The 25863-nt window shown below is 30.0% G+C and overlaps 1 protein-coding gene across 1 annotated transcript in view; it reads right to left on the bottom strand.

Annotated features, from left to right (window-relative positions):
* Positions 1 to 5251: 5251 nt before the first annotated feature.
* Positions 5252 to 25863, bottom strand: part of LOC123305978 (A disintegrin and metalloproteinase with thrombospondin motifs 9-like) — a 165989-nt gene continuing 145377 nt past the window's right edge. Inside the window, exons 5-28 of the mRNA XM_044887822.1 lie at positions 17068 to 17245; positions 15676 to 16097; positions 14465 to 14570; positions 14138 to 14252; positions 13935 to 14078; positions 13725 to 13874; positions 13502 to 13661; positions 13317 to 13435; positions 12303 to 12377; positions 12056 to 12226; positions 11656 to 11741; positions 11404 to 11583; positions 11016 to 11198; positions 10763 to 10935; positions 9830 to 10071; positions 8984 to 9200; positions 8752 to 8919; positions 8527 to 8694; positions 7776 to 7964; positions 7426 to 7708; positions 7171 to 7357; positions 6890 to 7008; positions 6214 to 6413; positions 5252 to 6101 (exon numbers count right to left, since the gene is read on the bottom strand). Coding sequence (XP_044743757.1) covers positions 6012 to 6101; positions 6214 to 6413; positions 6890 to 7008; positions 7171 to 7357; positions 7426 to 7708; positions 7776 to 7964; positions 8527 to 8694; positions 8752 to 8919; positions 8984 to 9200; positions 9830 to 10071; positions 10763 to 10935; positions 11016 to 11198; positions 11404 to 11583; positions 11656 to 11741; positions 12056 to 12226; positions 12303 to 12377; positions 13317 to 13435; positions 13502 to 13661; positions 13725 to 13874; positions 13935 to 14078; positions 14138 to 14252; positions 14465 to 14570; positions 15676 to 16097; positions 17068 to 17245 — 4125 coding nt within the window. The 3' untranslated portion in view covers positions 5252 to 6011. The remainder of the gene's footprint in view (positions 6102 to 6213; positions 6414 to 6889; positions 7009 to 7170; positions 7358 to 7425; positions 7709 to 7775; positions 7965 to 8526; positions 8695 to 8751; positions 8920 to 8983; positions 9201 to 9829; positions 10072 to 10762; positions 10936 to 11015; positions 11199 to 11403; positions 11584 to 11655; positions 11742 to 12055; positions 12227 to 12302; positions 12378 to 13316; positions 13436 to 13501; positions 13662 to 13724; positions 13875 to 13934; positions 14079 to 14137; positions 14253 to 14464; positions 14571 to 15675; positions 16098 to 17067; positions 17246 to 25863) is intronic.

The following is a 25863-nucleotide window of genomic DNA, read 5'->3' as shown; positions in this document are numbered from 1 at the left end:
ATACGCGTAAACACATTTTTGGGAAATTTATTTTACTAACTTGATTTTTCGAATGATTTAGTATAATAATTACGATATGTTGGCAACGGATATCTCATTTCCTGCATTTTTTGCACTTATTGAGTTTGTGTTATAAAAATATCTGTAATGATTCATTTTGTCTTAAATAACTCTGAACTACTCGTGGAAGATGATAGCAGAAATATATGCTTTTAGTATATGGAAGGTTTCGCTACACAAACATGCCGAGTTTTGATGAAAGGGTATACCTTTAAAAGTTTTTTATTCTATTTTTGATTTTATATCTCTGAATATTTAGTTTAAAATAGAGTACCTACCTTCTTTAGAGACCTATTAAGCTTACAGCTTCAGCCTGTTATCGTAGTCTTATTTTAAACCACTAGTTGCCGCATGGAAAATAATTTAGTCGGTGTAAATTAGGAAAAGTTTCTCGCTATTTTGGCTTAATTGCGCATACTATCATGCGCATAATATGGTACTTGCACATAATATCATTGTGGGCAATAAACAAACTATAATAATAATGGGGTCTTACCTATCAGCGTTCTTCAGATATCCGTCAATTATGTCATTATTTTCATCCTTTTTTAAAAAACAATATATGTTTTGAATTAAATTAATTATATGGATGGAGAAAGAAAGAAGATTGAGAGAGGACTCGAGGAACTGATATGTAGTGCCGTTGTAGAAAATGTGTTGGTGACTTCTGTCTTATCCATGTAAAGATTTTTTTTACAATAAGTCGCTCCGTGTTTATAAAAAATGTCAAACTCTACTTCTAAGCAAGCAAACGCTAACAAGGTATACTTGGAATCGTCGGAGGTGTATGTATGATTTTTGAAAATGATTAAGGAAAAAAGTTCATGTTATAAATAAAATGACGCCTACAACAAGTTTTCATAGTCTTCCTGCGCTTACGCCCTGACAACCTGTAACCATAATTTACTTCTCTCTTCTTCTACTAGGCGCAATGCTTTACATCTTGTTGAATACACAGTATTATGGAGAATTTTTTCAACCACGACACCACATCGCCGCAACATTCCTATAAACTTTTGGCAATATATATAACCGCAAGTATGATAACCGCTGGCATTTTTAATAACTCTCAAAAATATTTTGTAGATATATTATGTCCTTAAAATATTTAATTTTTTATGACTTATTTAACTGAATATTTTTTATCAGAATCCTGCAGGAAATATTTTTGATAACAATTCAGATGATGTTTAAATTTACCGAATTGTAATATATTCATTAATAAAGCATGAATGGAAAGTTTTAGAGTGATGGCACGGATCAAGAACCTTCAATTGACGGATGAGGCTAAACTTGAAATTTTTATTTCTATATTTCGTGATACAAAGTGTTATCTGCCAATAAAAGGAAGATAACACTATGATACACGTTAATATTAAATTATCAAAGATAATTAATTAATTAATAAGAATTAATTAAGTGATTATTATCATTAAGAATTAACTAATTGTAATTATTATTTTGGGAGATATGCTACTCGTCTCTGATTTGGCAGCATCAAACAGTCACCAAACTGGCGACTAGATAATTCATACTGAATGATACTGATGTAATGATGACTTTATTGTAGTTGTATGCTAGAAAGACATAAAAACAAATCTTTGATGGCTTTTATCTTTTTATAGTTACTTGAAAAATAATTTTTCTTTGCTGTTTGAAACAAAATGAGCTTCGAGGCAAAAAAATACTTGTTTTTCCTAGATTTGGGTAAAAAAGTATAAATAGTCAATAATATTGCGGTATGTACTAATCATTACTTTATTTTTTATAAAAATTAAAATGGCAGTATACATTTTAACAATAAAACAAAATGAACAATAATTCTTTTTTTTAAATAAAAATTATAAATTGTCACAACATTTAATGCTGATAATTATATTTATGGCAGTTATGGGGTTTTAATTATAAAATCAGATAAATAATTTTCAAAAATAAGTATTGAGATAACAGCTGTTATAACCCATGCAAAAATATCCTTTTGAGAATGGACTTATGTGGACCCTCCCAGTTAGTACATTGTCAAAGGTTTTAGTGAGTAAAAATTGTAAAATTTTAGAAAGATTATTTTTACAAAAGGAAAGATATTTTCACAGGGATCCTGTCCTGACTCGGAAATAATAGTAACTTAAATGATTCGAGTTTTCTTTTCTTCAGTTATGTACCCACTTGTATTCAAAATTGATTGATTTTGTATATGTTAGGTCGTTTCTTTATACATTGTCTTTGAATATTGTTTGAAAAATAATTTCTCAATTTTCCATACAACTGTGTGCATAGCTTGCGTTACAAAAATTAGGAAAAAGTTAAACGAAGTTACAGTGCAAAAGTTATAATATTCAATTAAATTATAAAATTATTTTTTTATAATTGCCAAAAATTGTTTGGAAAAAGAAAGCACTTAGTTTCAAAATTAAATCTACCAAAGGTTATATTTTGAATCTAATGTAAATAATTTTTCAAAATTTATTTTTAGCATTATGGGAATTTAATTTGTGCTCAAAACACAACAAAAATAGCAAGGCTAGTATATTATTTCCCCTTTTAAGAATTTAATCCCTTCATTCAAACTTTGTATTTTTTATTTTACTTGAGGTATTTTTATATTGCAGCATCTGATGTTAGCACTAACTACTTAAAGTCAAATTCAATTTATAATTGAATTAACTCTGAAATGCACTAATATCAAATGGTGCAACTCAGCCTCTAAGAGTGAAGTTAAAGACTCTGGCCAAAAATTAGGGAAGAAATTGTTCAATTAATGGTTCGTGAATATTATTGTTTTTAGCAAGAAGCAAACATTTTCTAAAACTTACTACACATATTATAATCATTTAACATTTATTATTTATGATTCCTTGAAAAGAGAGAACGTTTCTTTAACTACTAGAACGTAGTAAATAATTTATTTTTATAATGCCTCCGTTAAGAAATATAAAAGTAAATGAGATTTAGCTGCATATACTTCTGAATAGACTACGATTAAATTGGATCAATTGGCAGTTGTTTGACTTGAAATTTAGCTGCCTTATTAAAAGTGTAATCTTTATTAATGCGGCAGACACACTACTACCAACATAGAGTATAATATTCTATAGCTACCAACATGGCCTCTGATTGTTTACCGTGACCTAAGTTGTGCGTTTATGATTCTAACCTTTAATGAACGTCAGTCTACAGTTGCCTACCAACTCTATACGCTACTTGTGTCTGAAGATTGTGAATTTGGCTGTACGTATTACCAAAATTTTAATTGTGACCAGAAAGTGTTCAATTGCTCAAATATTTATTAATATAATAAATTATGGATAAGTAGAGTTTTATCAAACTAAAGTGGCATCTAGTAAGAGAGAATGTATGATGTATTTGTATGTGCATCCGTATCTACACTCTCTCTTGTTCAGTGCTACTTTGGTTTGATATAACTATAATTAAGATTATTTTCCTTAATACAAAATGGGCTTTAAATTATCGAAAAACTGGTCTAATATAAATCATGATTGCAAAATTTTTGCTATTGCTTTAAGTACAGTAAGTTTTTTAATTTATAAATGTATTTTTAGTAAATTAAAATGCTTTAAAAATGCGGAATCTAAAACTATTGTCAAAAAGTAACAATTGCATTGGCTGCCATCGAGAATTCGGGAATTTTTTGTTTTTATTAAACTATGGAACTAATGAAATTAATTATTCTTGAAGCAAGAGTATTAAGACACGTTTAATAATTATTATATTAAATTATTAAATTATAGTTATTAATGCTACATGTGGGATAAGTAGCAAATAATCTGACAGTCGTGGTGTTGCGGCGTGAGCGTAAGGTTATGGGACATTCTTATGAAGACGAGTGTGGTAGATGTCGCTACGAGCCGTAGGCGAGTTGCGACAACCACACGAGTCTTCATAAGAATGTCTCATAACCTTAGAGCGAATGCCGTAATCACGACTGTCATATTTGCTACTTATTCCGCAAGTAGCATTCAATACTTTTTACAACAATCGCTCGGGAAGTTGACTTTGAGAGAAATTTATCAATTTGAGAAATGATTTATTTACTTATTTTAAATGTAAATTATGTTAAAATTATTATGTATAAATAAATTATGTTAAAATATTAACATAAATTATTTAGTATATTATGATTTTCATGTTATTATCGCGGCGTCAGATGGCGTGTCAGTAGTTTCTAGTAAAGTGAGAAACGTAATACAGACAGTATCCGTGAGGTTATATTTTATAGTAGTATAGTGTATTAGGAATCTGTGCAGTTATGTAGTCTATAACCGAACATGTGCGTTTATGAAACACATATAGTTAAGTATGCGATTATTGTGTATTTTGAAGGTGACATACAGCGCTCGAAAAGTCTACTTCTCGAGCGGGCGTTGTAAAAAAACTATTCAAGCAATGGCTATGCTCGTGAGTATAAAATTCAAATAAATGCATTTTATTAATTAGGTTAAATGATTAAAAAATTTCCATGAATGAAACCGACGTTTTTAATGTTCAAAAATAGTTATTATAAACGAGCACAACCATATTTTTATCTATGAATCAATGCAGTTTGGTTTAGTTTTTCCTTTGTATGAGTGTACTTTTGTATATTTCTACCAGCGTTGCCAACCCAAAATCTGTCTCGGTGGTAGATATGATTTAAAAAGTTGGTAGTTTTCAGTGATTTCTGCTTAAAAGCTGGTAGATCTAATCTTAGATCTAGTTAATTTGAGTTACTCAAAGTTGATAATCTACCAACTTTCTAAAAATATTCAAAGTTGGTAGATTTACCTAAAAGTTGGTAGAGTTGGCAACGCTGATTTCAACAGACTTTCGATAAATTACAGAGAGTTGGCAGCCCTTAATCTTCTTGTCTCTGTGCGATAAGTGCATTAACTTCTAAGATAATTAGTCATAGATTTTTCACAGAAATAGCGCATAAAATAAATAAAATTGTGAACATAATGTCTCGTTTTAAGATGTGTAGCATTAAGTAAAAAAAATTACGTATGAAATTTGTTCATATTTGTGAATAAAATATTCGAAAATTAAAATTAAAATAAATACTGAAGTGGATCAAAAAATTAAAATTTGTAACTAGAAATATTTAAATTAATTTGATTCTATGTACAAAAATTAAGTTATTTGTTTCTTAACCTAAAATTTTTTTTTTTTTGATATGCGGTAATTATAATAAAAATATATATGGCATCATCTCGGGCTTAAAGCTATTTTAAAAGCAGTCAAATGCTTTATTTAATAGTTAATCGTTTTCTTAAAGCTATATAATATATTTTTTTTTATCTTATTATTGCGTGGCAGTTCAAATACGTTCCGTTTAATAAATACATTGAGGGGATGTTTAAACTAACTAAGCGCTTAGAGTTTACTTGATTGTAGGAAATTAGCAATTACTCTGAACTATGGAAGACTGAATACAAAAGTAGGTATCGAAAGTAACAAAGCAGTATATCCGTACCTTTACTAACAGTTCATCAATTAGAAATCTAATCCATTTAAATATTTTTACTTTTGTACAGTGTTGTCGAAAATATAAAACTCAGCGCTTATTTACTTTAAACACAACCACTGACTAATATTTATTATTACATTTGAAACTCAGAATCAGTTCATGCCTGAAGTACATCTAGATCGAATTCGCATTGTTATAACTGTTCTGATCACTCTTTTATAAACTTTATATTACTGATTAAACTCATCAATAAACGAAGTTCTACGTTGCTTTAGATAAAAATTGGAGTTTCTATGAGTGTTATTCGGTTATAAACCAATTTTGGATTTCAAACTATGTACCATACATCAATTATTTTACGTTTTTTTTTTTCATTTAACGCGAAGAAATTATTTATCTTTTCGACGTTCTATAACGTGTCATATGTGTTAAATTATTTACAATTTCGAATATTTTTTTTTGTATATCAAACGAAAATACTATTTTACTACGTTACTTCTAACATTAATCCATTCGGTTCTTCGGGTTCACAGCTTCCACAGTATCCACCACATTTACCGCGTATATTTCTGGGATCCTGCTCAGAACATGAGAAAAATTTGATTAGAATTTTTTTTAAATGAAAAAATATTATTGGACTTAGAAATAGAAAATCTTGTTTTTTCTGTGTAGGGAAATAAAATACTTACACGGTAGTCTACTTTAACACTACTTTTTGGTTCAATACCCTTCCATTTTGTTTTTGGCGATACTTGAAAATCAGTATTTTCTAAATAAATAGAAAATATACCCTGAGGACAATTATTTAAACTGTAACAATCACCTGCTGTACCATATCGCATTTTCATACTTGGATCACCATAGTGAGTAGCATATTTGAAATCATCAACTGTAAAAGCCATGAAGATATTAGAATTATTTTCTAAAATTAGGAAGAACGTTTGTTCTTCTAGGGCCAGAAGATAAGTGGATAATAACATGCAGAAAACTTGATGAACTTCATAAATTTCAAGTGAATTAGAATAATTGACGCAGATGGTAATTAAATCGTAAATAAAACCAGTTTATCATTTTATCAACGCTGAGTCCAATTATTTTCTTGAATAAGCTGAAGCTTAGTATATTGCAAGTCTAGACCAAAAAATTCAGGATATTCTGATTTCAATGCAGGAAATAAACAAAGAGAATATCTTGAGGAGTCTCTCAGGAAAATTTGTAGAATTTGGAGAGGCTCGGGGAGAAATATATCATTATTTGGATTTTAAATGAAACAATAAAACTGGCATCTAATGGTAAATGGAGAAGGGAAAGGACAGACACCAGAATATTTGAATCTGAAATGAAACTAATGAAAAATATACTTACTTTGTACTTTCAGTGTAGCTAAATGTAATCGGATCCGAGCAAAATTTGTATGTCCTAGATGATTTTTTAAAGGACGAGCACGTTGTGGTGCTCCACAATCAAGACTCGGATTTTCTGATCTGAAAATTAGAAAGAAATGTGTTAAAATCATTTGGTCATAAATTATAGAATGCAGCATTGGAAGGAATGAAATGGATGTTGTGGACAGCCGTTGAAGACAAGTTGCTTGTAGATCAACGTTTGCCAAGGTTTTTCGATAAGCTTTCCAAAATTATACATACTGTGTATTGTTAAAACGAGCATAGTTAAAGTCAGACATTAAAGTCAAATATTCAACTGGTCGATTTGTATTCATTCCATCACAATAAATTCGAACTTGTTTTCCTCGAACAGTTAATAGATATTCACCATCTTCATGTTTATTCGATTTTGTTTGGAGATCACGACATCTTTTGTATATTTTTGCACCTAGAGAGAGAATAAACATTTGAAAAATATAATTAAAAAAAAAAAAAAAAACTATTTAAATTACTTACATTTTTGTTTACGCCTTGGTTTAATAGCTGGACACAAATTTCTACGTATTTTTTTACCATATTCGTTTTCGCAATGCATTTTTCGTTTTTGAATACCATTAATACACTGTCCCCATTTTTCAATAACCCATCGGTACTTTGTTTTGGGACAGTATAAAATTGGAGGACATTGACTAAACAATTTTTTCGTTCCACAATAACGTACATCTCGACATTTTTTATTCGTGTATTTATTAACACACATAAATCGTCGTTTATTAAGTTCGTCACATGATTTGGGACACTGTAATTTCAAAAGGAAACCATATTAAACACTGATAATTGAGAATAAAAATGATGATTGTATATACCCCCATATCTTTCCAGTGGCATGCAGCAATACGTCGATTTTTTTTCACTTGTTTAGAACCTGGACATTGATAACATCGTTCAGCATGTGGAGGTTTATGCCTTTCATCACATTTACTCGTATCCAATATGTCACCATTCTTTAAATTTACACAATTTAAATGACGAATACGATAACAATTTTGGTCACACTGAAAATAAATATTTTTATTAATATTTCAAAGTAGAAAGTTGTGGCATGATGTTAAAAATATCCCAACTCTTGGAACTGAAATTTAATACCTTAACCTTATTTCGAGGTGGAGATCATTTCAAGTAAAAAAATACAGAGGCAAAGGTTAACTTCACTTTTGGACCCTGAGTCAATAGACCTTCACATAAAGGATATTAAACGATATTAAAACGCTTGACTTAAATAGAAAACAATTGTAATGAAAGCTTTAGAACAAGTTGGTCAATTTGAGCACTTTAAAGACAGATAAATGAAGGCCTGATTGCTTAAATAAAATTGATAAGCATGTATTAAAGATAAAGATAAAGAAAATTAGACGCATATCCTAGAGTAAATCAAGGCTGAGTGGAGACTATAATATTCATAAGATGATTATGAAAACCAGCCATTGGTATTTTTACAAGAAAACTATAGTTTTCTGGTTTCCAAGTTCATATGTCATAAACTTATAAGTATTTTTCAATTGGAAAGGCTGTCAGGTGAAGAACAGAAATAAAATTAGAAAAATTTAAAGTACATACTTCTCCCCAAGCTGAATGAGTCCAATTTCCATAGCAATGTGTGTAAGAATAGCATTCTTTTTTCATTTGAGGTCGTTCTGTGTTACAAAAGTGATCAGGTATTCTTATAGCTTCTCTTTGACATTCAAAATACCGTGCTTGTGTTCCTTTTCCACATGTTGTGGAGCACTAAAAATTCATTTTATCAAAAGGTGTTTTAAATTCATTTTCAGTATTTATACTTACTGGTTCCCAATGATTTCTTTCAATCCATTTTGGACAAGAATCAATTTTACATAGTTGAATATCACTAGGTTTTGGCATTTTGCACAAACTTGAAGATAAAGGTCTTAAATATTGATCCGTACAAACAACTGTTCGTAATTGTTGGCCCATATCACAGGTTGTTGAACACTAAGAAAATTTTTGGAAAATATAAAATATATTTACAGTGTATTGGGTAAATTTTAATACTTACTGCTGTCCAATTTCCGGTTGTCCATTGTGGTATTGTAGGTGCTTCACATTGTCCATTACATTTTTCAATTCTTGGTGGTTTAGTTAAATCCATACAATGATTATCATGGACAACTTTTTTCGATTGATTATAATCGATCAATACACAGTGATAAAATATTTGCCGTTCTCCTTCACATGGTTTGGAACATTCTGTAGTGTAATCTGCTCTTTCCCATCTAAACATAAAATTTGGTATTATAACAAAAAAATTTTCTTGTAAATAATGGAGTGAATTGTTTCTTTACAAATAATTCGTAAGCAATCAAAAAAGTTATTATCCGCCTAAAAATTCGCTGGTGAGAAAGAATGGAAAAATTGATTAAACTTGCTTCATAATCAAAATACCATTGCAAACAACAGACAGTGGATTTGAATTTCCTGGATTGAAAAATAAGAATAGGCCAAGCTTTAAGGAATAAGGAGAAGAGAAAAGTATAAGTGGCTGGCTGCAGATTAAGGTTTTAGTCAAATCTTCAATCCTTCATATTCAATCCAAAAAGTTAGGATAAATTGACTATACTCTGCGTCACAGTGAAAATACCATTGCAGGCAACAGACAATGGATTCGAACTTCCTGGATTGAAATTGTGTATTCCAAGCTAAACGTCCAGGAATAAGGAGGACAGGTGTAAACGTCTGGCTGCTGATTAACGTTTTAATCAGATTAACAGCTGGTATTTGAAGGTTTATTTATTCCAATCAGCAAATCGAGAACTTATTCGATCGTAAACATATACCAAAGGTTAAAAGACAGATGAGGAGACTGAAATAAATTTTCTTAAATATCGTTGTATAGAATATTTACCTAAATTTACAACGAATGTTACATGGTCGAGCATAAGATTCTGGTTTCGGTTTATGTGCACAATATTCTGGTGGTACTTGACGGTGTGAAATATCTTGTACACAAATTGCATGCTGATATTGATGACCTTCACATTCTTCTGTGCATTCTGTCCAATTACCATATGTCCAGGTATATTCAGGTTGTCTATTTACCATGTAGGAGTAATGAACGGTTGTAGATAACGATCCTGATTTTAACACCTAAAACTTGGTATTTATTAATCATATAATGAACATTAATAATAAAAATGAATTTTCTTGCGAAGGGTAATGTGGGCTAGTGTAGCTTTTATCGAGATTCGTGAAGCGTAATAGAGACTAGAGACCTCCTATGCAGAGCCATAAGCGGCCGTGGCTGAATGTTAGACGCCTTTCTGGGCGGGGTCTAGTTATCGGTCGTTGTGAACTTTGTACTGCGCATCAGAGTGTTTAAGTGCTACAAAACAATTGATTGAAAACAAAAGACAAAAAAAGGAAAACAAAAAGGAGCCTGATGCGCAGTACAAAGTACGCAACGACCGACTCATCCAGATCGGCGCCTTTTTCCTACTACCCATTGCACTCGAGTTCTATGTTCTTGGACGAAATTTTTGCTCAAATGCCTTTATAATCAGCTGTTTACTGGCAATTGAGCATCGAGATTTTCGCAAAATAGACTTGCTTGCCTCGATTAGATTTCTGTCCTTTTCCTAATATCGCGTATTGTATACTGCCTATTTGTTTGCCTTCGTAGTTTAAAAATCACTATGTATATGAACTTTTTAATCGGAGAGTGGAAAAAGCTTTCAGGAACGCAGTAAGGAATTTGAAAGGAAATTTTCTTTAATATACAAAGCTTCAATTTCGGAAGCATTTATCATCCGTGGTATTAATATATATTAATTCTAGTCACCTGAACTACAAGCGGTTTTGTTAATGCAAATTTCTGATTAGAAGTGATTTTTTCTTCATTCAATTTCGAGCCCGTATATACAAATTGTAATCCACCATAAAATTGTGACGTTTCATTTTTCTGTATCCGATAATTGCCGTTGAATATATATCCACCACTTTCATTTTTCAATGCTAGCCAGAAATAAAAATAATTTTAATATCAGTGGGAGAAATAAAAATAGATTGAAGAAAAATCAAACAATTCTATTTACCTAAATAAAAGTAGCTTCCATCCTTAGATTTAATGTTTTTCTTCCAGATTTTTATGTTATAGCTACCTTGAGGTATTGTTATAATATCAATATAGCCGTCATGATTTTTGTATAAAATTTCATTTGCTGTATTATTGATTTCATGGCATGTACTGTTATCACCACCACAATTTCCACACATATCTACGAGAAAAAACAAAATTTATAAAATAAGAAATTTCTATTTAAAAAATTCTGGCCAGGAACGCAAAAGCATACATATTTAATAGCATAAGTCATTTAATAGCAGAGTGTGGATTAGGAAAATGTTGAAGCAGGTTTTTTGTTAAGTAGCATTTTTTAGGAGTATATTTTAATTAAAGTATAAGTCTTAAAAATTAGAACCTACCTAAAATCAGATCTGACCCAAGAGCATGATCACAGCCTCCTTTCTTACATATTCCATTGACGCATATATCATACTGATTTAAATCACATTTTGTGCCATCTTTTACTTTTTCAGCAAACTTATAATAATCTTTTCGATTTTCAACACGACAATATAATACACATTTATTCTTATTCTCTACTAAAAACAAATACAAAAATAATTATTGACAAAAATCAACGATAATAAAAAAAAATTTTGTAAGCTATTTACATCCATATTTTGGTAGCCATCGAACATTATGAGGTACACTCGGAATGTTAAAATTATTTCCATTATATGCACTACATTGAGTCTCCCTGTAAACCAAAAAAACATTCAATATAATATATTTTGTTTTTGGTGGCTTCTGTTTCAAGGCCTAAAATAGTTGAGCTGACGAAGGTATAGCCATAGTGATCCAAATATCATTTTGGTGTGTGAGCATGAAAAAAAACATAAATCTTCGATATTTTCAAAGCCACACTCATCCAAGTGCCATTTGTAATTATTTTTTCCCGAGAATTCTCAATCTTTTACTTACTGAAGAATTTATTTTTTAATGTGAAACTTGGATCAATATGGTTCTACCGTCTCCAGTTGTTCTTTTTATAAGGTATATTTATAATCTTACCTTGCATCTGCATATGGATGATTCGGATTAATAACGCACGCATGTGTATTACATGTTGTATATTCAACAGCTACACCCCGACAATATTGTCCAAAGTATGGTCTTGGGTTATTACATTCTCTGCGTCTTTTTTTTATGCCGCCACCACAACTCATTGAGCATTCACCCCAACTAAAAATAATCTATAAATCGCAATCGAAATCGAACAATAATTTTATACTATTTTGATTTTTGTAATAATACTTACTCGCCATATGGTCCCCAACCACCAGCAATCGATTTAATATTGTTTGGGTTAACACATTTACCTTGTAAACATATTCTGCAAAAATTTACAATAAATTTTTATAAAATAATGGCATTTTTACGTTTGTGTTGTATTTAATTTTTTGAAGTTTATTGGCGTAGATATATAGTAGACCACAAGCTGAAATTTTTCAGGTGAAATCACCCACCAGGAAACATGTTGAAAAAGATGCTCTTATATGTAAAAGTAAGTTTAAGCACCTTGGCGCCAGTTTTGCGCGGTACAGGTGAGTATAGGTGAAAATATGGCTGTCACACCCCTTGATATCCCAGCCATGCATAAGCAAATATGTACGGATTTATGCAGAGACCACCAACACCGTAGTAGTGGGACATCAATATTTTCACCTGTACCGCGCAAAACTGGCGCAATGGTGCTTAAACTTACTATTACATATAGGAGCATCTTTGTCAACATGTTTCCTGATTGGTCATTTTACCCGAAAAGTTTCAGCATGAGCTTGCGGTCCAGAGGGGATAAAATTGAATCTTGAAAGGGGTAGTCTTAGGTATTATGGTTCTCTAGAGAAAACTCTGATGTCTGAGAGATTCGATAGTGTATTGGCTCGTAATATTGCATGGTTCTCATTAAATGGAACGGTTGACCAATATACATTTTCAAAGATTCACCGATCAAAGACTTGCAATAGGTGTGATCATTTTTCAATTGAAAGGATTGTTTTGATGGGTCAGTTGCCTGCTTTTTGTAAACGTTATGCAAAACTAGCCTGTAAAATAAGTTAATTTAGAGCTCTGTCGGTGGAACTCATTAATTCCTGTCTATTTCATTTATTCCATGAGAGAGAAAAATGGAAAGAAGTGGGTATGTATTTGTTATCGCATGTTTTCACACTGGCTTTACCTTTTACGTCTCTTAAGAGATCTTTTAACAAATCTTTCTATATAATGAGATGAATTAAGTTAATATCAAATTAAGAAAAAAAATTATATTCACCCTGGATTTGCTAATGTTTTGTTACATAGTGTACCATCGGCAACTGTATGATGAAATAATCGGCATTCATTATATTGCTGTGTATGAGGACTTTTACACCAGAGAGTATCACAAGTATCCTAAAAATATAATACTTATTATTGACTGTAGAAAAAAGTTTTCCTGGTTGCAGATATATGATATACCTGCATAGCGGGACATAAGGTAGAATCTGGATCAATTAACTTGCATTGTTCTTCAGGTGTAATATCTACGCCGGGTAGTCGAATTCTTCCATTTTCATCTTTTTCCACAATCATATCAACAGCAGGAGGTGCTTTTAATAAACATTTCGATTTGGCGGAGCTAGGTAATAATAAAACGTTAATTTGCGGTTATATATTAAAATATAAAAATTCACTTTCTTACTCAATAAATTCAGATAAATGATGTTTAGCACATGGTGACCATAGCCACGGGTTACTTATTTCGGTCATTTGATGTGCCATTGCACCTAGTATTAGTTTGTTTTTGTGGATTTGTTGACAGGAACGTGATCCATCATGAGGCATTCCTAATCTAAAAAGAAAATGAAATTTTTGATCAAAAAAATACTTAAGAATTTTAGGAGACACGTACACATGTCCAATTTCATGAGCAATGGTAAATGATGTTCCAAGTCCTGTTTCTTTCACTATGGCACAGCTGTCCTTCTTACACATTGTACTTTCATTGGCCACTCCCAAAACATTACAATCAGTTGGTGTTCGGCATAACTTCGATCTAAAATTAAAAAATTGCATTTATACACCGTTAATAAAATTTGTATTTCATTTTTATACCTCGTCAAAAGAACTGCTACATTGTAGGATCGGTTTTTACGATAGTTTTTGGTGTATTCACTATATTTTTGCCATTCACAAAACACTTTTAACATTTCTGTAGAGTTTAAATTACCTAAAAAATTTATAAATATTTTCAAGTTAGAATGCTTTAATACAAAATTTTGTCATAATACAGAAAGTTTTATGATTAAAATTATTAATGTTTTCATTTCATAGTTTCAACTTTCATAAAGATAATTTGTCGATTTGATAGAGCGAAAATTCGGATGATTTTTATGAGAAAAATTTTACCTTAAAGATATAATTGTATTTCATACAACTTACGATTATTCGACGACTTCATAATATCATAATCATCCAAATCAATAATTCCAACCACAGAAATTCGAATCGAATTTCCCAATGTATCATTTTTGAATAATAATGCTACCTAAAAATATACAAAAATTAATTTCCTTAAAATTAAATCTAGCGTAATAAATATAAACACATAATGTCCCAGGAAACTTCAATTAGGAAAAAGGGTTTGCAATATAAGGCAAGAGGTCCATTGTTTACGCATTTCAAACGATGGATCATAGCTTTAAGTAAGCAAAGATAGATAAAAGGGAGAAAATTTCACGAATATTCTAGTGACTCTCTGATAGGATAAGGCTAAAGCTTAAGGCCTCACGGGAAGAATTTGTTCGGCAGTTTACATTGACGTGTGCTAGAATTATCACTTAACTAAATGAAAAATAATCGGGGTGGTTTCATTAATGACTAGATTGGTTCTTCATTGGTCAGTGCATAAATAGGCAGGGTCATAATCAGAAATTTGTACGGTGAGAGGTCTCTATGGTTTACATCTGTAAGAAAATTTAAGAATTTACAGAATTTCAAAGAGAAAGTATTTGTGGTACTACAAGACCGGTATGGTCTGAGTATAATTGTAGGCGTTCCGAATATCTTATATCACTTATTTGGAAAATTGTTGCGGCTATTACAAGACACTGGCTATGCGGCAGGCACTCTTAACGCCTGGGCCTGCCAGTGTATCATGACTAATGCAGGAGCTGTCACAGTGTGGAGAAGGAAGAAACGATGTATCATCTTCTCTGCCACTGCTCAGCTCTTACCACGAAGAGGTGGACTCACTTGAGGCAAACTTTCTTTGTCGATATCTCCGACCTGAAGTCCGTTGACGTCAAAGCACTCTTGCCGTTTCTAAACAGCCCCAAATGGTTTAAGAAGTACTGGCCGAGGGTGGGGCCAATCCTTTTCGGTATAGCAACGGACTTTATGGTCTAAATGTATCCCACCCCAGGACAGCCTAATCTAGGGACCTCTGGATCTTATCGCTGACTACGGCCTACTAAGTAGATAACAGGGTGGGAATTCTTGATTGGTTTTTTGGATTACTCCTGAAGTGACAAGCCTTATTACCAGGTAAGAATTATCAATACAGTGAAAATTTTAAAACTTCTAATATTGATAACATAGAAGAAACAATTGGTGCCACTAACTGCTTCTAATTTGTTTCATAAAATACTTACATGTGACATTAACGTTAAAATATAATGATGTAAGTCGCCTTTTAATAATTTCTTTGATTTCAAAGATCCATCAACAATAATCAGTACTTCAACAACATAATCTTGATTTTCAGTCATTGTTGTACCATCTTGTCGTTTCCAACGTCGCTCTTCTGTATACGCTGAATAAACCGGTTGATTATTTATCGTCCAATCTCGATTATCTGTGTACGCGTACTTATCATCGTAATGCACTATGTTATTACCACTGCCACCATATTGATAATTATATTCATCGTTTGAATAAAATGTTGAATATTGATCATCATCAATATATTCTTTTGCATAGCGCATACTTAATAATTTTCTACGATCATACCAATTATATTGACTTCGAATTGAACGTTTTTGTCTTGAATTATCTTCGTAGTTTGGAGATGAATCTAAAATAAAGAAGAAGTTGGTAGTATTTTGATGGCTAGATGTGGGTTTCTGATTAGGTGGAAACACTCGTTTTTGACAAAACATGGGCAACATTTTTGTCTGTTGGCTAAGATAAACCAAAATGAATCAGTGTCGTTTTTAAACTAGTATATTTAACTCCTCCCGCCAAGTAATTATAAAATTCGTTCAGATGACGATATTCAACTATGTAATCAAACAAAAATGTTATTCTTATTATTCATTTTACGTTTTTTAAATATCAAATATAATGCAATGAATAAGTCGGGAAAAAGTGTCGAAAGTGGGGAAACAGCACCGATTTGAATGAAACTTATTGTAACGTGTTTATAGGACCTCAAGAAATATTCAGCCAACTCAACTTAGTCAGAACGGAGCATAGGGCCCCAGGGGGCGGCTTATGAAGCCCAAATTTTGAAATGTTTATTTTGACTTAAAATTGTTATCTAGTAAGTATTTTTGGTTGCTGAATACGAATCCGATGTCAGATGACAATAATTCAGTCACGTATTCCAAAAGTCATGCCATTATTGACTGGAAATTCCTCTTTTTTTCACAAAAAGGGAAAACTAAGTATTTCTAGTCCAAACTATTATCAAGGAGGTATTTTTGGTCGCTGATTACGAATCTGATGTCAGATAAACGGATTTTATCTCGTATTCTGAAAACCGTTTTTGCTAAGCCATTTTTTGGCATAAAAACGGCAAACTAAGTATTTATCGTCCAAGCTTTACTCTATAGGGAATTTTAGCCGCTTATTGCGAATTCGATATTCGATTATAAGGACATCTTATTAGTTGTACTAATAAGTTACGCGGTGTGCGTGTTTTCGTTGCATGAGTTTAGAGTTTGAAGATGTTTGAAGGTAGTTTTATTAAAAGTCGTAACTATATCAAAAAATAATACACTTCCTGGAGTTGAATAAAAAGTTAAATAAAAAAAATATTCTACCTGATGTTGTGTCACAATTGGATGTTGGTAAATCGACCAGATTGTCATTTGGATCCATATTATGTTCTTTATTAAATTTTTGACGATGCATGGCATGAAGAATTGTGGTGGCATCTTTTTGGAAATTTTCTGTTGGTTCGATTAAATATGTTTCATTTTCTGTTCGTATATATCCTGTCTGAAAAATTTAATTTACACGAAATTAATTTAAATGAAAATTTATTGAGTTCTTTCATTTGTTAATTTTTGGTTTCATTCCTTTTTATTCATTGGATGTAAGGACAAAAGTATTAAAGAAAAGAGAAACCTAAAAAAATTTTAAGAAAGGCTTATTTATCTATCTTTGCGATTTCCGTGTGTCTTGTATTCAATGAGCTTCGAGATAACGATTTCTAGTAGTTATGTGTGCCTTTTTGATGTCTCTTTTATATTTAATTTTATTCAGGCATGATTGTTAAATTAATTGTGTTACTTCGATATCTCAACATCTGCATATATGTTAGTTTTATTTTCAAAAATAGTAGTGTATTCTGGCACTATTTACACAACCATAAAAAGTTTATCATAAATGATATTAATTGATATTCTGAATGCTTATAAACACAAATAAAATTTAAAAAAAAGAAAAAAAACACACCCTTAATATCTCAATTAAAAAGCAATAATTGTTATTCTCATTCATTGACATATATTACATTTATATATTGTTTAAGTAAAAAAGTAGGTAATTTATTAATATAATCTGTCAGCAATAAAATATTATTTATGATTGTTGTAAATCCATAATTGTAATGCGAGTCATGGTTTCTTTAAAGGTGAATAATTGCTTTAATCATAGTTATACGTAATTATTTTTCGATCACGTTATTTATAATTACCTGAGAATTACAAATCTGCGATTTTATTGCAGACATTATGTTATTTGCATGATATTTAGCCTGCGGTCAAATAACTTCGGTTTATTTATGCCTCCAATATATTTCATAAGAGTGTTGGATAATATTCTACCTAAATCATTGCTTATTGTTGAAAGTTACCCTAAGACATTTAAGTTTTCTATATCTTACCAATTATGAAGTTGACTTTCAAACTTCAAGAAAGGTGTGCCTTAAACGTTCGTCTCTGTATAATTATTTTCTAAGTTTTCTTTTGTTAAGTTACTAAAAACATCCGGTACAATGTATCTACACACAAAAGGTTGTGTGATTGTTGCTGGACAGATTTGGTTAATTCATTTTTGCAAGTAATATTTGAATATTAATTATGTATTATCTACGGAAGTGACTGAATTTTATTTAAATTAGAGAGTGCGCGAATCCAGAATTTTTTTTGAGGGGTATAGTAAAAATTTTCGTTTTTAAGTAACTGCAAATATTTTATGCAGTGTCGACCAAGTTATGACAGAAGGACTTCATCGAATGGTAGATAATGTTAAAATAATGACGATTTTTCTAAACACAGCCTGGAAAGCGTACTCTTCTAGATACAGGGCGTTAAAATTTTAGAAAATAATAGTAGTTTGTGTGTTTAGTAGAAAAATCAATAATTTCCGGACGATTGTAGACCAGGAAACATAAGAGTCAGAGAATGTGCTTTTCTTATGTACATGCTTTTCATGAATATGTTATACAATAGCGACCAAATTCGGATAAATATAACAAACTGTTAATCAAATGTGGTGAAACGATACGGTAAAATTAATTTTCTGGTCTAGGGCAGGAAATTTATTTTCCCGTACTGTTATTTGTTTCATTGTCCGGTAACCATTTAAATACCAAAAATAACAGCTTTTCTGGCCACAAAAAGGAAATTCTTTAACAATTTTAGAAAAACGATATTACAAATTATTTATATTGCCAAAACAGCGTCAAATAGAAGTTGAAGTTTTGGCACACAATCCCTCAAATATGGTGCATTGCATAACGTTATTTTATTTGGAATAAAGTTAGTGGCACTAGATTTTTTTTCCCTAAACGTAGTGATAGCACTTCTATATTTCTGACACTGGTTTTCGTAATTTATCATCATAAACCTTAAAACATGAATGCTCGTTGGCTCATACTATCCAACATATTCACAAAAATATCCTTTTTCTTAAAAAACTTCAATACCGTGTATCTAGAAAAAGACGGTTTACTGACTATAATGGAGTTCTACTATTATAACTTGGACCATCCTGTATAACTTGTGTCGTTGCCTACACAATATTCCTGCCTTCCTTTCGACTATAAAAAATCCAACCTGGGAAATTTTTTTTAGTTTTTGTTTAAATTTCTCACTCGTCCTTACTTTTAAGTTTTTAGAAGGGCAATTGTTTAAATTGTCCCCCCTTTGAATCCACGATTGAAGTATTAAGTGAGATTATATTAAATAATAATATGTGTAAGTGTTATAAAACGCATAGATATCTATATAGATAATAAACATTAGTAGGTACTTAGTAATATAATGATTTTAATTACAACTTATTTAATATTCAATTAACGAACACATATAATCACATATTAGATTGTTAACACCAAGTTTAATATACTTCTGTATTATATTGATAACATCTAAATGATTGTATATTTTATGTATTTAATTTGTAATATATATTTATTTATTCATTTGTTGAAAAATTAGAATTCAAAATCTGCATTTAATCATTATTTATGCCACTGATTTGACAAAAAGCGAAATTTGTTGCATTTAAGACCTATACATTCTTGCAAACAAGGCTTTTTTTTAAACTAATACGTTAACTAATGTTGGATGTCTGCTAATACAGAAATATCTCCTCGAAAAATGGAAATTAAATTCATTAATTTTAAAACTAAATTATATTAGTTACACTCAAACGATTTCGTTTGAAAGTTAATTTAATGGGGAGTGTTCTTAGGTATGTTTCAGGTGCGAGTTTAGGGTTCCGTACTCGGAACAATTAAAGCGATGAGCCTCAAAATCGGTTCAGTTTGGAGAAGGATTTAGGAAAAAGGTAATTTAATGGAGAGTGTTCTTAGATAAGTTTCAGGTGCAAATTTAGGATTCCTTACCCCAAAAATTAAATTTCACTTTTAAATTATTAAAATAATATCTGGCGCGATATTATCAAAAATAAAACTTTCATAAAATTTTTTTAAAATCAGCAATTTTCGCAGATTTTACGGGAATGTGTTTCGAGAACGTGACCGCTATCAGCTTCCAAGCATAATTTCAAAGAATGAATCAGTGTGCCTTGCAAACTTTGAAAAAATTATATTTAGTTTAGGATCAATATTATGAACTTTTTCGATGATAATGCGATTTTCTTGCAATATAGTGTTATTATTGATAGATGGAGTACCAATGTTTGAATCCAAAATTAAATTTGAAATGTAAACTAACTGCAGGGGTTAGTTTAATAAAAGAATGCGGAAATACCTACTCCGCATTACTGGCGTTGTATATGTTTGGTTTCGCGGACAATATAGATGACAATTTAAAAAAATGAATAATGTACCTTTTAAGAATAAATACAATTACGATTAGTATTTTAAATAACCTCATAACTTAATTTGTTTTATTTATTTTATAGACAGTTTGCAATATGTCCAGTATTTAAGAAATAAATTTAAACTCGGCCTTTGGATATACAATTTTTACAATGATTCTGTTGCATACAGATTGATTATTCATTTCTCACAACTTTTTTTTTTTTATCAATGAAAATAATTATATTATGATTATTAAATAATAAAATTATAATTTCATATTTAATTTTGCACTATTGCACTCGACTACTGTTTATAATTTTAGCACACATTTGTTGTAATTTTTTGTTAATAATCAGTTATTTGTTCTGGGATCACGTTTTCAAGTAAAACTATTGTTATAATTTACTGGTATTTTAACAATAATACTATTGCTTTGTTTTAGCAATATGTATAATAAAATCGTGTAACAGATATATGATAAATGTATTACTGATATAGGCTGGGCCCTAATTAGGCGATATCGATATACGATAAATGTATTTCTCACAATATAGGTTGGGTCTTTGTAGAGACGATATCGGATGTTAATTCGATTGTTTCAAGAATTTTAAACAAAGAATTCGAAACTACTTTGAATAAAATTATTCTTAGAAGTGAAACCTACCCATAATTAGTAGGAGTATAATCCTCACTACTTGGTAGCCTCAAAAATAGAGCTTTATGAAAAAAAAAACTTGACGGAAAATGATATTCTATTCTAAAGTTTCCCGCTACTTTTCTACAAAGAACCTGAATTTCGGTATGGTTGTTTACGAAGCAAATCGATGTTATTAAAGCTGCCTAGCCTCTCTTTGGAGGGTTGAAAATTTGAGTTAGTGTAGAGTTAAAATTTTCAAAAGAGTCTTATGAGAGTGTCAACTTCTCAACCCTCTTTTCCAAAATATCATGATTTTTCGCGTTTTTTAAGGGTTTGTGCACTTTTATACTCTCTTCAAATTGAGGTAGAAGGTCGAACTAATGTCAAGGAAGTACCTAGTTTTGGGGATGTGAATTTTCCCCATTTTTATGTCGAAATATTATTAATCTTAGCGGCTTTTAAATCATTTCAGCCTAGTGTCAAAGATGTACGTTTGGTAGATACTCCCTTCTGCTTTTAATTCTCGCAAATTCCGGATGTTAGGGTTTTTTAAGACAGACAATAAAAAAATATTTTAAAAAATATGTGTTTGAACTGAATATTTTTCCCTAATAATATTTAAATTTATTAATTTTTTTACTATTTACAAGTCTAAAAATGTCCTTGTGATAAATTTTTGTATAAAATCTAGTTTTTTTTCTCAATATATACGACTAAAAAATAAATTGCACATACAAGTCTAATAAATTTTATTGATTAACAACTATTGATATGTCACTAATATTAAAAAAAATATTATTAAATATTGAGTTTTTGATGTCAATCATGTTTTATTTATAAACAGATTAAATAAATTGTTGTTCTGCCCCGTCCAGATGTAAAGACCACTAATAATGTCTTTATATTATTAATAAATTTAACATCAAGTATTTTATTTTGATGAATATCCCATTTTTGATATCCATTGGACCAAAATATTTAAAAAACTAGCAGTTTTGAGCCCCACTTATACTGGATATAAAACATCCACTGATTTTACAATGGGAAAGTTAAAGAATAGATAATGAAACGTTTAAAATAAATTAGTCAATTGGAAACTTTTCGTTAATATTTTGACTGTAATTTAGAGCTTGATGAAGTTCAAATAAACTGACGAAACGTTGTGATTTCAACACGCATTAATTTGTTTTAATAAAATATGTTTTAATTTTGTCAACATCCAGCATTCCCACGGTTAATTTAAAGAACTTTTGGAAAACCAACAGTGAAAAATTGGGGTAATCTTTGAAATTTAAGAAATTTTAGCATCAAAACAACCAACTCGATTATAAATGGTTATTTTATGATCTTGAATTATAATTAGTATAAAAATTAATTATTATTATAACTATTAACAAAATAAACGAATCATGTTATTGAAAAACTTTGTTGTTTCCTATTTAGCCTAAAATATAAGTCGAATGGTTTTCGAATTTATCTGGCTGGTATTTGAATTCGTAATCGAATCAAATTAGAATCATTGAAATATTGATCCAAAGATTTGAATTAAATAATAAAAACTACAAAAATGAAATGAAAATTATCGTATGAATAAAACTGAAAGCTTTGATCTGTTTATAACGAAAATCCGATGTGTTTGCATTGAAAATTGCAAACATCTCATTGATTTTTCAACCAGTTTCTGTTTCATGAAGAAATATAATCTATATATGAAACTAATTAATTATTCTTCGTTGTCAAAATTTAATATAATTAATTGGTTTAATTAATTATAATATGTTTCACTCAAGTGTGTAGTATTTTACATGTCAGTTTCAATAAAATTTTATTTTGATCTTATTTTGAGTTCTTGTTTATTTTTTGCTATCAAAACTTTTAACATTGTGTTGAAAAAATAAATATCAGTTCATAAATTATGATGTATGCTTCAAACATATGTAAGAAATACATATGGGGTGTACGTTCGATAAATCTCGAATATTTCGAAAAAAAACGCTAGATGAAAAACTATACGTATATTTGACGACTAGTTTAACTTTCTATATCCATTCATTATATTAATTACTAGCAGTTTCCTACCCACTTCGCTGATCAATTTTAACTTAAGATTGGAAACAAAGACTACTTTTGTTAACAAGTTCAAGGGTTTCAATTTTTGAAAACATAATACGACTCATGTTACTCGCTGTTCATGTAGATTTCTATAGGTGAAAGAATTTGAGTTTATCCATTACAAACAAACAAACAAAAAATCTAATGTTTTCTCTTTATATAATAAGTGTAGATTGATTTGAGTTTTCACACAATGATTTCATCATTTATGTAATAATATTGCCTAATCTTTAAATAAATAATATCATTATTTGAAAATATTAATAACAGAAACTTTGTGGGAAAATTCAAATTAATAATCTAATGAAAAGATATAGAAGTTATAAATATTTACGCTGTGTAGTTATGGGGCAATTATGTTTCTTCCTTTTTGATGAAGATAAGAATCAACATAGAAATTCTTAATGGAAAACAGTAATTGTCATTTTAAAATTAAAATTTTTCCTGATCTCAAGAGTGATATAAACTTAAACTCAGGATGGAGAATATCATGAGATTCAATTGTGTTTCAAAAAAGGCCTTCACATAAAATACATTGTCATTATAAAATACATTGTTTAAAAACCATTTGAGCCTTATAATTAAATTCCACTTAAATTAATCATCTTAATATGTAAATTATCGTTTAATATAGGTTACACTGCAACAGGCTCGTATTCTGAATTATCACAAGGGAAAATAATATAATTTTCATCCTGAAACAGTATTGCGCTACTCAATGAGCTATGCACAACCTGTTTTTTAGAGACTAATTTCTCACGTCTAAGAATTAAAGAAATTATAATTTATGTATTGGAAACTTTTTTATTTATTTTTTTATTTATATAAGATTAACTACGTGGTTATTACACAGTAATTGGAAAAATATAATAAAGAGAGATCGGTGAAAAATATTATATTTCTTTCTTTGGATCTTAGATATAGTTAAAATGACTTAAATTGAAAAATGAACGAAAAGTAATTTTTAAATCTCTACAAAATATAATGTGAAACATTTTTAACCCCTGAACAAAAAAGGGGGAGTTATACGTTTGACCGCTATGGGTGTGTGTCTGTCAGTCTGTTTATCTGTGGCATCGTAGCGCCTAAACAGATGAACCGATTTTGATTTCTTAGCTATGTTTCAAGTGCGATTTTAGGATTCCAATTAATACCTAAGTTCCAAATAGTACCCAGAACAACTAACATAAGGCGATGATCCTCATAATTGGCTCAGTTTGGAGAACGCTCAAAGGAAAAATATAATTTAACGCAGGGTATTCTTGGATATATTTAAAGTGCAAGTTGAGGGTTCCGTACTCGAAAATTTGTGAGTTTTTTTAAATCTTGTAAATTTTACCTGTTCACAAAATTGAGTCAATTATGTGAACAAGTGATGTGACCATGTCAATTAAAATTTATGAGATTGTGTTGTATTTTTACCTCATTTTTCAATAATTATCATCAGCCTGAAGAATTTACTAAACAGAAATTAAAGCCACCAGGGGAGACGATGGTACGTTCTCCCCTGGGCACCCTTCTAATGACAGACCTGAAATGCAAGTATAGAATATAATTTTAACATTGCAGTACTATCAAAATTCATAATAATAATAATAATTTTTTTAAACATAATTTACATAATTATTATATGTAATAATAATATTGTCAACAAGACAACATTTTATTACTTTTTATGAGCAAACGATATGCTATACGTATGAATGACAGAATGAATACATTATTAAAATGAAATGAAACTCGCCTTAGTGTCATTAAGAACACATAAACCAAATTAACAATAATGATAGTATTTATTAATATTATAATAATTTTTTTCATATTTAGGTTGGCGTTAAAATTATATTCGTATTAAGTCAATCGCAAGCTGTAATGTATATTTATAAAAAAAAATATATTAATAGACTTGAATGTTGTCAATATCTCTAAATATGTCTGTATAATGGATTGAAAATTAATTCGTTTTAATGAATCAGAAAACTTTGATTGAATTAAAATTATAAATTATTTATGTTTATAAAACTATACGTCAGTGTCTAAATGATTTTGGAGGTTATATGGGAACTTGATAATCTGTTTTTGAAATATACTAATTCAAAAATTAATTAGTTAAAAAAGCTAAAAATTTAAAGCTAATTTAGTCAAATTTTATTCAAAAATTTGCCCTAACAAACTGATATAGCCCTTCCCTATATTTTATAAATGTGAAAGTAAGATTGTTTGTTTGTTTGTTTGTTTGTCTGCGACGCTTGCACGCAAAAACTACTGAATGGATTTGATTGAAACTCTACAATAATATAGCTTTTACATAAGAGTAACACATGAGGTATAATTTATACAGATATTAAAAATAATAACAAAAAACTAATTTTAGACTGAAATTTTATTGCATCATTTTGAACTATGAATTAAATAAAGGTTTCTGTAAAAATGGTAAACGTTAAAATGTAAAAATGGTAATAATATAATTCATGGCCATCTGTTTTGATATACTCAATGAAATATGACTATTTTACATTTAAAAAAATTGAAAACTGTACATATATTTTACCTGCGTAAAACAACCCCTACCACCTATTTCGAGTGCTTTAA

This window comes from Chrysoperla carnea, chromosome 1 (genome assembly GCF_905475395.1).
Source record: "Chrysoperla carnea chromosome 1, inChrCarn1.1, whole genome shotgun sequence".
Lineage (NCBI taxonomy): Eukaryota > Metazoa > Arthropoda > Insecta > Neuroptera > Chrysopidae > Chrysoperla > Chrysoperla carnea.
Note: the sequence above shows the minus strand (reverse complement) of the source record. Positions and strands in the feature narration are given on the sequence as shown.